This window comes from Diplotaxodon limnothrissa, linkage group LG22 (assembly GCF_057381915.1).
Source record: "Diplotaxodon limnothrissa isolate DT_005_m linkage group LG22, D_limnothrissa_male_GT1.1, whole genome shotgun sequence".
Lineage (NCBI taxonomy): Eukaryota > Metazoa > Chordata > Actinopteri > Cichliformes > Cichlidae > Diplotaxodon > Diplotaxodon limnothrissa.
In genome coordinates, this window is record NC_140616.1 from 21,685,036 (window position 1) to 21,698,958 (window position 13,923).

At 41.5% G+C, this 13,923-nt stretch overlaps 1 protein-coding gene across 1 annotated transcript in view; it reads right to left on the minus strand.

Annotated features, from left to right (window-relative positions):
• kcnh8 (potassium voltage-gated channel, subfamily H (eag-related), member 8) overlaps positions 1-13,723 on the minus strand; it is a 60,444-nt gene extending 46,721 nt beyond the window's left edge. The window contains exon 1 of the mRNA XM_085346908.1: positions 13,648-13,723. Coding sequence (XP_085203034.1) covers positions 13,648-13,723 — 76 coding nt within the window. The remainder of the gene's footprint in view (positions 1-13,647) is intronic.
• Between the last annotated feature and the right edge of the window lie 200 nt (positions 13,724-13,923).

A 13,923-nucleotide genomic window follows, 5' to 3' on the forward strand; every position in this document is an offset into this window, starting at 1 on the left:
ACGACACCAACTCTCTGCCATCTATAATCCAGTTTTGAGATCCCTTCCCAGACGCCTTAACGCCCACTCACATCCTGGGCTAGCTGACCTCAGGAATTCGCATGATAAGGTGGGGCCAGGTTTCACAATGAGCTCACCCAAAACTCTGGCTGATTGGGACCCACGCCCAGTTTCACACCTTGGCTCAGGCGATTAGAGGATCATCAGGGGGTCCTTTTGTCCCTCTGTGGGGGGTTACTCCCACTAGGTATATATCTGGGACTCTCCACCATTTGACCTTAGAACGTCCTCAAGCAACTTAAAGAAGTCCAGACGCTTTTCTTTGCAAGCTCCTTTGACTACGATGACCTGGATGACTGAGAACCTTCACAGACATGTTACAAGATGTTTCACAAAAAATAATCATGGTAATACAATTAGTAAAACAAACATTTGAAAAAGGAAGAGCAGTAGCCCATGAACATTAAAATAGAGACTAATTATCACCAAGAATTCAAAAAAGAAAGAACATCACAAATTCTACACTTGGAAACAGTCAAATAGATTTTGCATCTACTACTGTAATAACTGGACACTTGTTTGTAATCACCACAAAACTAATTTCAACCTTTAAAAAATAATAAATAATGAAATAAATCTGTTTTTTCAACTAAATTTCTTTATACTTTTCTTACCCTCCTAAATTTCAGACTTTTACTTCCTTTTCTTGCTCCTCCACTTTCTCAATCACTCCAACTTTACTCCACTATCAACCTTTGCTCTCTCCTTCCTCTGCCCTCCAACTCTTCATGATGTCCCTCCTACCATTTTTGGCTCTCTCTACCTAATTACTCTTCATCTCCTCTCCAGCCTTGGAATTCCATCACACCTTCCTCTTACCCCAATCTGCTTATTCCCTGCATTTCTGCACACGTCCACCTTCTTTACTGCCTCTAAAAAAGTACAAACTATCTAAGTTTACTTTATCTTTCCTCTGCACCCTGAATCTCTGCTAAACTAAAATTCAATCATCTTTCCTTCTTACTTCTTCTCTGCATCTTTTACCTTCTGTCGTACCCTCTTCATAACCTCAAGTTGTTCTGTGTTCTCCATTTAAATTTTCTTTTGGCTAATTGCTCCAGTGTGGAAGCCAATAGATCATTTTGCCTCATGCTCACATTGCTGCATGACAGCTGCTGGTGAAACCCCACAGGTACACAGAGGATAGAGGGAGGAGAAAAGGCAGTGACAAAGAAAGATAGAGCAGGAAGGCAGAAGAGGAAAGAGGTCAGGAAAAGAACAAAAAGTGCAAGAAGAAGCAAGACACATGTGGTTACAGAGACTACTTATGTAATTAAAGTTAAGTGAAGGTGGTGAGCAAAAGATTTGCAAATGATTTGTGATCAATTAAACTTTCTAGTGTAAATAGTAAAACCAAAATACTAAAAAGACTGTTTTCAACTGGTTTGCTATTTACTCACATACAGAATTTAGACAAACACACAAAATAACCAGTGGTATAAATTTTACGGAAAAGTGCTCTTCGTAATTATGCAAATAACGACTGTTTTCCTCACCTTAATAAACAGGTTTTAGTGAACATAGGAGTGTGGCTCTTGGAATAGAAATTCTGGTTGGTCACTGGATTGGTTGAACTCTGGTCCATATTAAATATCTCAGCAATCATGTTTGCATTTTCATTCAATATGCATAGCCTCACAGAGGCACTAGCATGTCTCATGTACACGGAGTTGTTTTATGGGCTTAAACATAAACAAACTTAAACAAAGAGAACATAAACCAGCAGCGGATAAGGAAACTTAAATTCTTAACACTGTGGGGCTTTAAAACATGGCTTTACACTATAGGAGCTCCATGTCAAATGATCATGTTGGTCGATTTTGTCAAGATTTGTGGTGGAGACGAGACCCAAATCCAGAACACAAAGGCAGACAAAGTAAAACAAAGCAGAGAAAGGAAAGTCCAAAATAAATAGCAGACAATCTGACAGGGAAATGAAGAACCAGAGGGCTATATTTACTTGGAAGACTAAATGAAGACATCAACAGTAGGTGAAAATAGTTAGCACAAAGGAAAAGTAGAAGGAGACACCACAGACACCACAAATTATTCTACAAAGTAAAACAGGGAAATATTAAAAGACAGACGACATTTGGACACTAAACAGTCGGGGTGAAGGACACAAACACATAAATGAGATCGAAGGAACGCAACATGGAAACGCTGGGGAAGCAGAAAAATAAAATCAAAACAGCAACCGAAGTTCAATATGTCACAAAACAACACAAGAACAAAAATGAGTCTGAATTTTAAAATATCACAAAACCAAAGTTCAGCAGGACTTTAATAATAATGGTCACAGGAATCCAAAAGTTAAACAACAGATGACCTCGGGACTGTGAAAGCATTGGTATAAGCAAAGAGAAAACAGGTTGGGTTTACTACAGTTGATCAATGTATTTTTTGATGGGTCAGATGAGGCAAAGCTGAAATTGAAGTCTTTCACCACCAATTCTTAAACCAGCCCCTGGCATTATACAGCCCACAGATCTGTTTCAGTCCTTTGGTTGTACCTGACCAAAGGTGTGTAGACAATGGGAAATTAGCTTTCAAAGGTGAAAAGTATAAGAAGCTTTTGACCACGCTTTGCTCAACCAGGGATGGAGCAGCTTTGTGACATTAAGCCACTCTCTGATGGGGATCAAAGACTGTTTGGTGGAATGCACGCCTCTGTTGGTGAAACCTAACAAGACAGATTGGGAACACTGAGGGAAATCTGGAGCTTCATTTGAAAAATAAACTGATCCAGTTTGACTTTTTACACTTGGCTCTGGATGAGAGCTGTGATATCTGTAATGCACATCTTTGTTTGTGGACTAACTAAAACTTTTGAGATTACGGCGGAACTGGCAGCAATGCCCTCAGTGAAAAGGTCTATGACAGGGAGTGATTTCTTTGTGGAGGTGACTGCATGCTTGGATAGACTGTGGCTAGCTGGAAAAATGTGAATGCTGATAAAATAGTGAAAAAATGTTGACTGTTCCAGTGTTTCATTGCCTAATTGCAGTATTAGCCCTTACCATCAGTTCAGTTTGTTGGTGCAATCCTCCACAACAGTCCCAGTTTCTCGTGTAGCCCCTTGGGAAAATGAATTGCGCACCCCTGCCTTAAACAGATGGTATATTTGAGAAGAGGTGAGTGTGTGTTTTTGCTACCTTGTCCGCACACTGTTTTGTCCCAGTTTTGGGGATTTTAAACATACACACACACCGGGAGCAGCTCGTTGTCAGCCTTGTGCCGTCACTGCAAGCAACCCCAGAGCTATTTAAGTCACGACAACAATTCCTATGATGGGGAACAGAGCATGAGGAAGCAGTGGAGAGTCAGCGAGAGGGAAGAGAGAGGGAAGAGAGAAAGTAGGGAAGTAGAATCGGACAGCACTGCACAGCAGGGAGAAGAAAAGATGGATGGCAAATATGATGAGAGAATGAGAGAGAAGGGGGATGTGGACAGATAAGGGGACTAGAAGGGGAGGTTGAGAAATACACTGTGGCAGACAGATGAGGGTGTTAGAGGGGCACAAGGTGAGGGGGTGATTTGGAAAGTTGAAAGTGAGATGGAGCTGTGAGAGGCGGAATGATGAAAGATGGAGATGGAGTGTGGTAAAAATTGGTCAGGAAGTGGGGAGATGGATGGAAAAGACCTCACCACCTTTTTGACGAAATTCATGTGGGCCTCTGAAAATGCTGCTAGAGCAGCAGTTACATAACCAAAAAGAAAGTCACTCTACAGTTGCCACAGTAACCACTGACACACACCATGGCAACCAAGGTTACACATGTACAGTTTGTCTTAAAAGTCGAGTCAGTCATTGTATGGGATAATGAGATTAAGTTTCTGTGCTGTATCAACAAACTGTGTCTCGGTTATTAGTGGGAGCATTCTGTACACATTCATACAGTATATGCATGCACATACTCTCGCACCCATTCTAACAGTGGTAATCCTCTCACACCCTGTAACTGAAGGAGGAAAATCATTACACAAATCCACAGCCTTAATCACCTCTGTGCCCCTTTATCATACAATCCCCAGAGCTCTCACCAAATGAAACATTACACTGTGCATTACATTCCTGTAATTTGCAGGTCGCACACCTGCTGTTCCTTCCATGTCTGTCTCAGCCAGTGTCTTTTTCACGCTCCATTGTCTATTTCCCCCTCTTCTTCCAAATGCATAAAAAACCCAAAACAAAGAAAAACTTTCCTCCCCGTCTCACAAAATCTCACGCAGTTAATTGAGTCTAAAAATGGCCGACTTGGCCCAGGCTTCCTCTAGTGAAACCCAGTTTGTCGATCGTTCTGGACAGTCCATTAGGGATGGTGATTAGGAGAGGAATCTCGCTAATTAGGAGGTTTAACAAGGCAGAACGTCCACGGTGATGGGGAGGCTCTCAGAAGTCCCAGAAGTTTGGTGGAACAGACGAGAGGCTCACGCTCCTTTAAGCTCACGGTAATAATCAAGTCCAGTGACCTTACAGCGAGGACAGCATTTCCCAGCTAAGTCTGTACTGATGAGGGTGGCTGTGTCTTTTTAACTGAATACTTTATCAAAGCCTTATTAAAGCCAGTGGATAGTGCTGGGTTGCTATTAATGTGACACTGAGATTTAGATTTTTCACAGTTGGTTTACAGTGAGTATGGAGATAGATGCACTCTATCTCATTGCTTTTAGCATGCAGCTGGCTGTGTTGTAGGAAACAGCTTGTTTGGGATAATACAGGTTAACCAGGTTGTCTAGCAGCTGATACAAAACCTGCATCTCTTTTAAAATCTTGTCAATCTGCCTTTCAAAATCAGCCACTCGTGCACCTCTGAACTGCTTCTAGCACAGCGGCTCTCTTCTGTAATTTCAACACAGACATGCAAAGTCATCAAAATACTTCTGTTTTAAACTTGCATAACTTTTGTTTGGAGGATTGTTGCTTGTGATGAGCTGGGTCTCTGGTCACGACCGTGCTAGGGATTTGTTAAGTATGGTTTTTTATCATTTACTGGATAAGTCACCAAAAATTCAAACCATCAATGCAGATTTCTATGGCAACATGCTCAGGCACCTGATGAAGAATGTTCCGCAGAAATGACCTGAACTATGGCATGGGACACGGTGTCACACCAACACAATTATCAGTCATCACACACTCTAGTCCCTGTGAATTTGTCCACTTCCTTTAAATAAAAATTAAGTGGAAGGATTTGTGTTTTGACGCACTGCAAAGGCACAGCTGGAAGGGGACAGAAGAGGCTTTACTGGGAGTAATCCAAAATTAGGTCCCGTGCTAGAAACCATATTATCACAATAGTTCACTCACGATGCAATATTGTCGCAACTTTTAATATTTTGCAATATGCTGACTGTTGCAATAACATATATTGCAATCCATCACATTTTTTTAAAAAGCTAATTATGTCCTCAAAGTCAAACTTTATCAGTATCTCTTTTATCCAATAACAAAAGGTTTTCCCACTTTTCTGTGACGTTAGATCAGACGTTAGAGCCGAGTCCCCTCAAGTTGTGCTCATTGACAAAGACTCACTCAGACTGATGGCAACATGTTGGTATGTCTACATTCATAAATCAGATGACAATCTCTCTGAGAGTGATTGCAGTCAGACAGTGACTGTTTGCAGAGGGGTGCAAGTGCTTTACCTTCATAAGTAGTTGCAGCACTCTGGGCAAACACTTAGCCAGCACAAGTTGCAATTCCTATTTTTACTTATGTGACTGAGCCATCAGTTTGCTTTGTGTGTGTGTGTGTGTGTGTGTGTGTGTGTGTGTGTGTGTGTGTGTGTGTGTGTGTGTGTGTGTGTGTGTGTGTGTGTGTGTGTGTGTGTGTCGGCTGTTGGATGGATTTTATAAGTTCGCTCAACTAACGTTATCTCAGGATGGCGTTAATTTATTTGGTTTACCTGTATTGATACAATATTGCTACGCAAAATATCGAGATACTGTGCTGTAACGATGTTTCCCCACCTCCCCAAAACACTAGACATACCCAGGAAGTTTAGAAACTCCACCCTGGTCTGAATGGCCTTATTCCACCTTCAGATCAGAGAGAGGATATTTTAGAATATAACTAATGGATCCTGCGTTTAAGTGTGCACACCAAACCCTGTGTGGGTAAACACAATAATCTTTACTTTAGCTGTTTTCTGCTAGAATTAAGCTAAGAAAGTGAATAACAGACCTAGTTACAGACGCATCGCATGGTCACAAACAAGACTTTAAATGAAAGCTTTGTTTCTGGTGGATGTGTGAACAGGCAGCTGTCTCTTTAACATGATGGATTTTTTAGAGCTCCCGAGCGTGCAGCACAGCACCATTACTTTTTGTTTTGTTTGCCCTGAAATGTAAGAGTCTCAATATTAAGTGGGCTTTGGAGGAAATTGGAACAGTAGTGGCAATCCACTGCCAAATAAGTGAGGGCCCCTCTGCACCCTGCAGCACAACAGTCAATGATGATTGATTACTCCCTCACAGTCTCATAACTGCGCTCATTATTTCTTTCACAGCCGTTCTCTGACCGAGGACAATATCGGAGCTGGCTTTTCCACAAGTTTGCATCTATTAATAAGCATCTGTTAAGAGAAGTTAAAGTCTCGCTCTTGTTTCTGTTACTATATGACATATACAATCTTGGTTAATGCCAGCACACAGTCCAGGCTTTCCTCGCTTTAATAAACCTTCCTCAAACGTACTGTATGTGCGTCAGTGTGCGGTCTGTGGTCTTTTATACTCGGTAATTAGCTTCCTCTGTCTTCTTGCAGGTCACGGGGTTGCTGTTGAGACAAAGCCGTAGAGACACCAACAGTATAAACTCAGCTCACTGGAGGCAGCTTCCTTTATTGTGTAAGAAACTCCAGTAGGCTCTTTTAACATTCACCTTGCAGCGAGTAGTAATCACAATATGGATCCCTCAGCCACTTCTTAAGCACGTAATTAGGTGTGCTGCGTTAAGGAACGTTAATCAGCAGGGAGGAAACTTCTGTTTTACTTCCCTCACGTTCAAAGGCAGTTGAGCAGGAACTACACCATGGGCAGTTCGGTGACACAAAGCAGCCAAATGCAGAAAATGTAGCATACTCTCCTGCTTCTTCTTGATCTCCGGTCTCCCTTTGTTTCCTTTTAAACACATGCTCTCTCTCCTTCTCTCTCCTTCTCTCTCGTTTTCATTCACATGCACGCTTAAACATTACGACTGGCGTTGTGTTCCAACTCAACACACAGCTGTTTCAAGTCTTGGCACCAGCGCTCGTGACAGTAATTACGTGCCTAGTGGAGGTGGAACTGGTCTGTGCTGAGAGCTAGGAAATAGCAATCTGGAAGAACAGTGCTGCACGGGAAGAAGGCGACACTCTGTGAGGCAACCAGACCTTCTGCTTAACTTGGAAGCAGGACACCCCAATATGGTCTCCTTACGAAAGGAGGGCCAGCATTAGATTGCAGAGCCAAGGCAGCAAGTATTGTGTTTTTGATGATGAGGCCGCCTTACCATTAGCATTGATATATTAAGTGACTGCTGTTTAGATAAATGTAGTTAAGATAACTAAAATAATAAAAATTAATCTTATGCCAAATCATATCGATCATATCGAGGGATATCTTTCCATTATCTGGATACATTTAGTCTAACTGGTGATCAACTTGCTAACGTAACCCAGGGTTTCCCCAGCATGTTCATCTGAAAGGAGTGGCAACATCTGGCCAATCACAAACACGGAGAAGTGTACTGGCAGCACATAGGCTGATTTTTACAAATAAAAATAAAACCGTTATAAAAATATAAACATGTTAAAAAAAACAGTGCAGACTGAAAGCAACACATGCAGACAAAGCTGCGAGTGTGTGTGAGTGTGAGAGAGAAAGCACTGTATAGTAGTTCAGTATTAAAAGTGTATGAATGTGTGAGCGCTGTGAATGATTTGGTCAGCAAGACTGCAGAAGAGCTACTAATAAAGTTTAGCCTATCTGAAGCCAGAAAAGAAAGCCAAGAAAAATGCTGACTGTGTAAGTTAACAGACTTGTTAGTATCATTTATTATTGTTAGGATCATTTATTAATGCTCATAAAAACTAAAACTTTGGAAGATTGTAGCCAACAAGAAAAAAAAACATGGAATAAAGTTGTGTCTAAGAATGTGTTTTAATTACTGATGCTCATCTAAGAAACACAAAGACTTTAGATGCTATTAAAAAATCTAGGCCATCCTGCTGTCCGTGCACAGAGTTTCAAGCGATCTTCCAGGAATGGATGACGCTATTTACAAAGAACTGGTAAATGGACTGGTTCTTATATAGCACCTTTCTACTCTATCTGAGCACTCAAAGGGCTTTATACACCATGCCTCCTTCACCCATTAACACAAGCAGCTTTTATAATGCTGAAGTGGATTGTATCTTACATTCACACTCTGATGGAAACATCAGAGAGAAACTTGGGGTTAGTATCTTGCTGAAGGATATTTGGCATGCGGGCTGGAGCAGTCAGTTGTCAAACCGCCAACCTACTAATCAGTACATGACCTGACCTGTACCATACCTCCCAAGCTACAGGATCACTAGACAGTGACTTCATACCTGTTGATCTCTAACCTAGAGCATAACCTGCTGCAGAGAAGGTAATAATGTGAGTTACCATAGTAAGAAGTGAACCAATTTCAACCAAATGTAATAAAATGCTTTAAATACTTTCAGTAAACACATTATGCTCATTTCTACCTGCACATTTTTATTCCTGGAACACACAAGAGTAGCTTTGCATGATTCATGGTTCATAATAATCCTTATTTATCTTATACTCTGTCTTTGTTTTCCCTGCCTTTACAATTTAAGCCAAACTTTTTCTGACTGGCTGCCTCTTGCAAACAGAAGAGTTCAACGGCAGGTGGGTGGGGCTTCTTCACAGCCAAAGCTTTGCCCCTGTGATAGTATTTTATGTCACTCCTCTCAGTGACATCATACAGGCTAAGAGAGGAAAACATTGTCTGGAATGAAGCATTTAGAGTAATCTGAATTTAACATTTCATATCCCCGTTTGAACAGCTCATCTGAACAGGCATTACCTGTTTTCTCAAAGCTGTTAAAAAGCTCTCAAAGCTCTCAAAGCTCTGCAGCTGGATCCTTAGCTTCCTGTCTGACAGACGCCAGGTGGTCAGACTGGGCAGCATCACCTCATCCCCCATCACACTGAACACTGGTGCTCCACAGGGGTGTGTACTGAGCCCTCTCCTGTACTCACTCTACACCTACGACTGCACAGCCACTAACAGCTCCAACATCATTGTGAAGTTTGCGGACGACACTACAGTGGTGGGTCTTATCACCAACGGTGATGAGACGGCTTACAGGGAGGAGGTCAGCGCCCTGACCCACTGGTGTCAAGACAACCATCTCACCCTCAACGTCGCAAAGACAAAGGAGTTGATAGTGGACTTCCGGAGGTGCAGAGAAGTACACACCCCCATCACCATCAACGGCGCTGCTGTGGAGAGAGTGAGCAGCTTCAGGTTCCTTGGTGTACATCTGGCTGAGGATCTTACGTGGTCAGTACACACAAACAAAACAGTGAAGAAGGTGCAGCAGCGCCTCTTCTTTCTCAGGAGACTGAAAAGATTCGGCATGAGCCCCCGCATCCTCAGGACCTTCTATCACTGTGCCATTGAGAGCATCCTCACTGGATGCATCACCACCTGGTATGGCAACAGCACCGCCTACAACTGCAAAGCTCTCCAGCGAGTAGTGCGGTGCTCTGAACGGATAATTGGAGGTGAGCTTCCCTCCCTCCAAGACATCTACAGGAAGCGCTGCCTGAGGAAAGCGGGGAGGATCATCAAGGACTCCAGTCACCCCAGCCATAAACTGTTCAGACTGCTTCCATCAGGAAGGAGGTTCTGCAGCATCCGGTCCCGTACCAGCAGACTGAGAGACAGCTTTTTCCATCAGGCCATCAGACTGCTGAACACGTCATAGACACCTCAGCTTCACTACTGGAACTTCAACATTATGCACTCCACACTGTATATAAATGCCACTTGTTTTGCACATATTCAACTCTGTATATTTTATATATTTTATTATTATTATTTTTTTTTTTTTTTTATTTTTTTTACTATTTAATTTGTAAAAATGTGTATACACACACACACACACACACACACACACACGTAGGAAAATATTTAGTATACACATCCAGAAATGCATACACTATTATATATTGTACATATATTTATTAGTTTCAGGTTGGCCATTCTTGTATTTTGCTCGTTTGTGTTGTTGTGTTTGCACATCTCTGTTGCTTGTGGGGCTCGCACACAAGAATTTCACTCGCATGTGCTGTGCCAGTGTGCCTGCACATGTGATGTGACAATAAAAGTGATTTGATTTGATTTGATTTGATTTGTTAATAGAATTAATTCTGAGTGTTTTCAGTTCTCTATAGACTCTGGTTGTGAAAGGGCAAATTCAGTTAATTCAGATAACAGTTGGTTGGAATATAGAAGTTAATGTTACTGTCCAGGAAAAAAGTTAAATTGATTTAAATGACCACCACTAAATGTAAAAATATTTCTCCAAGAACAAATCAGATCAACTTAAAGAGTTTTCCACTATTGCTTTCAGCCATTTATCACCGTTTAAAGGTCTGACCTGCTCTTGGATTTGGTTGATGTGATAGGAGATCGCATAGCAGCGAAACTACCTCTTCCCTTATATTTGCTCTTGGCCAGGCCATCATAGCTAATTTGTCCCGTCAGGCTCTGCTACCTCCAGTCTGCCCCGTCTTGCAGTTGAAATCCAACATTAATTTCCTTTACTTCACCAACTCAAGGACAGCAGTTCATTCTCGGGAGCTTGACAAACTGCTTGTGCTACAGGTACAGTACAACCCCAATTCCCCTAGTTAGGACAGCCCTCCTGCCAAGGCAGCTTAATAGTTATTGTCATCGTGTGCCTTTACTGGTCGTCAACCAGCAGATATTTGGACAGAAATAATGATAAATGTTTCTGGTTATTATTGCTATTCTCCAAGTGAACAAGCTACAGGAAAGGTAGAACATCCCAGGGAGCACACATACCAATGAGCTAATATATTAAACTGGAGCTTGAATCAGCCCTAAATGTAGGAAGCACTATGATGTAATAAAATGTGGCAAGTACTGGCACAGAGAGAACAGACAGAAGTGAGTTTTTGACAGGTTGTCATGACAATTTCTAGTAAATTTAAATTTGAATCACCAATCACACAAAAAGCTACTGTTCGTGTGTGTGTTTTTAAAGAAAATGGTCAATATACAGCATTGCCTTTGTTCATTCCTGTTTACTTTACGATATAACGATTTGTATTAAAGAGCAAAGACGGTAAAATTCAGCCACAAAGTCCATAATAATCCACGCCTAAGGACATGAGTAGTTGCCCAAAACAAACAGCAACAGAGCTGAAACAAAGCTGAATGGAAAATGAGAGCAGAGCAGTGCATTGATTCTATTTGAGCAGCTGATGATTCCTGGAAAAAAATAAAATAAAAAAGAATTCTCAAAGAGAAACACGAGATAGTTATGAAATACGGTGCTTGGTGTTTAGGAATCCTCGTGGTTATTATTGAGAGAGAGTTCAGAGTAAAGTTGAAGAAACGTCTGTGTGGGCTTCGCCTGGGGAAGGATTTGCTGTAATGTCGCCGTCGACCAATTAAGTTTGATAAATGTGACCGCTGCTTTCAGACCGGCGGGAGGAACGACTGCAGTCGGCGTCTGCAGGACTTAGCCAGATAATAAAGGTTAACTTCACTGTAAAGATAAAAGAGTGGAAAGCCACAGAAAGTTGGGCTGTGTGTTTTTTTCTTTCAAAAACACAAATATTAACACTGGTTGCAAGTTGTGTGCATGCTGCCCAAATGCCTGGCGAGAAGCTGTAGGGGAGACCGGGGATAGTTGTAACATTTTTGACATTTCTGTCTGTAAATTGGAGCTCGTTTAAGGTAGTGGATTCAAAATGTAATGCAAAGTATTTACATGTCTCTGCTATTAAATAGTGCAGCTATTTTCTCTGCAGCACAATTACCCATTGCATGGTATGGTCTCAAACACAAAGAGTGAAATGTTACAATTAACCCCATAGTCTGGGTTAGTTGTAACATATCCTGGGGTGAAATGTAACACAATGAAATAAGGGTACTAACGAAACATTAACATGTAATCTTTGTTTATTCAACACATGAATGCACTTAGAGCCATTTATGTAGCTGTGTGTGTGTGTGTGTGACAGAATGCAGAAATCTAGCTTTTGAGCATATTCCAACCCCCCAAAAAAGACAAATTATGAAATTTTCTGCAACTGAATATTTCATTAATTTTGATTGGTCTTCCTTGAGTTTGGCCTCATTGGCTCAGTGGGCATTATAACCTACAACTCTTGCACCAATTTTGAACATAACAATGAAGCTGAAAAAATGTAGTTGTTCACCAGCATCGCAATTCCATTACTTTTTATCATGGCTTACCTTGGTGTGGTTTGCAAAGTGCTTCAGAAAGATGAGGAAATCTGTTTCTTGCACCCATCCTGATTTATTTCCACTACCAGTACTTCCTACTGGTCCATCTCTGACACAGTGTGAGAATGTGTATGTGTGGGAACACAAACAGTGGAGGAATTGTGTTGCCAATGGCATTAACCGCATATACAAAAGTGACCAGTGAACCTCTCTCTGCTGATGTCGTTGCCCCAACTTGTTTAATATAAGTTAAAGTAATAGTGTGGTAAGTTGTAACATCTGCATTATTGTTACAACTAACCCAGACTGTTGCTGTTACAACTGACCCAGACTCCTATAGCCATGAACTAGCTAACATTACAGCCAACGGCTAAAACATTAGCACTAAAGACTTACACAGAATATATCCCCATAGACATACAAATAACATAATTTAAATTTGATGAGTTTAACTGCAAAGCAGATAATGCTATTAAACATTGAAATAAAGTAGAAAAACTTACTTTTTGGCATACAAATTACTTTTTTTCATGTTAAATTGTCTGTGTTTGACAAAATGTGCTGATTTTTCACATGTGATAGCAGAACTGAATTGGGCATGCACAGGATGAGTCACATCATTTGAAACGTAGCCCTGATTGGAGAAATTGGAAGTGTTACAACTAACCCACGTTACAACTATCCCCGGTCTCCCCTACTGTAAACTGGGAGTGGACCTTTGTCGCTGTCTGTGGTGCTGAAAGCCTCAGCGCTGTCTGCTTTTGATACTGGAAACAATTTTGGATTACCTTGAACTTTAGTGAAGTCTCTCTTTGGACAAGGAAAAAAGAAATAGAAAGAAATGTGAAATACCTGGTGATCTAATGTCGCTATCTGTATCGAGGACAGCAAGCATGCAATCATACTGAAAGGCGCTGACAACTCCCTATTCTCTCTATTACAGGTGTTGGGCGTTTTGGATCAGCCTGCAAGCTTATTCTCTGGAGAATCCCAGCCGGCCAAAAATAAAGAAGAGGGGGGAAAGGAACTTAAATCGCAAACTATTACACATCCTTAAATGAGTCAATGATTTAAAATATATGGAGATTAAAAAGCAAACTTACGAGTGCCATCAAACCGAGTGGCTATAGTGTCCAGAAACGTGTTCTGCGGCGCTAGTAATCCCTTCATCACAGGCATTTTCCCTGCTTAATGTCGAATTCCCCATCAAAGTTACTGAAGAGATGGTGCAAGTCGTCCAAACGCTTGAGGTGCTCCCATCGAAGGTGCTGATGGCTATATGACCGAGCAGCTATCCAGTCAACTCAGCACAACGCAAAAGCTCCTAGTTGGTGGGGAGCGCACGTGATGCGCTCACCCGTGCGTCTGTTGCGTGTGTT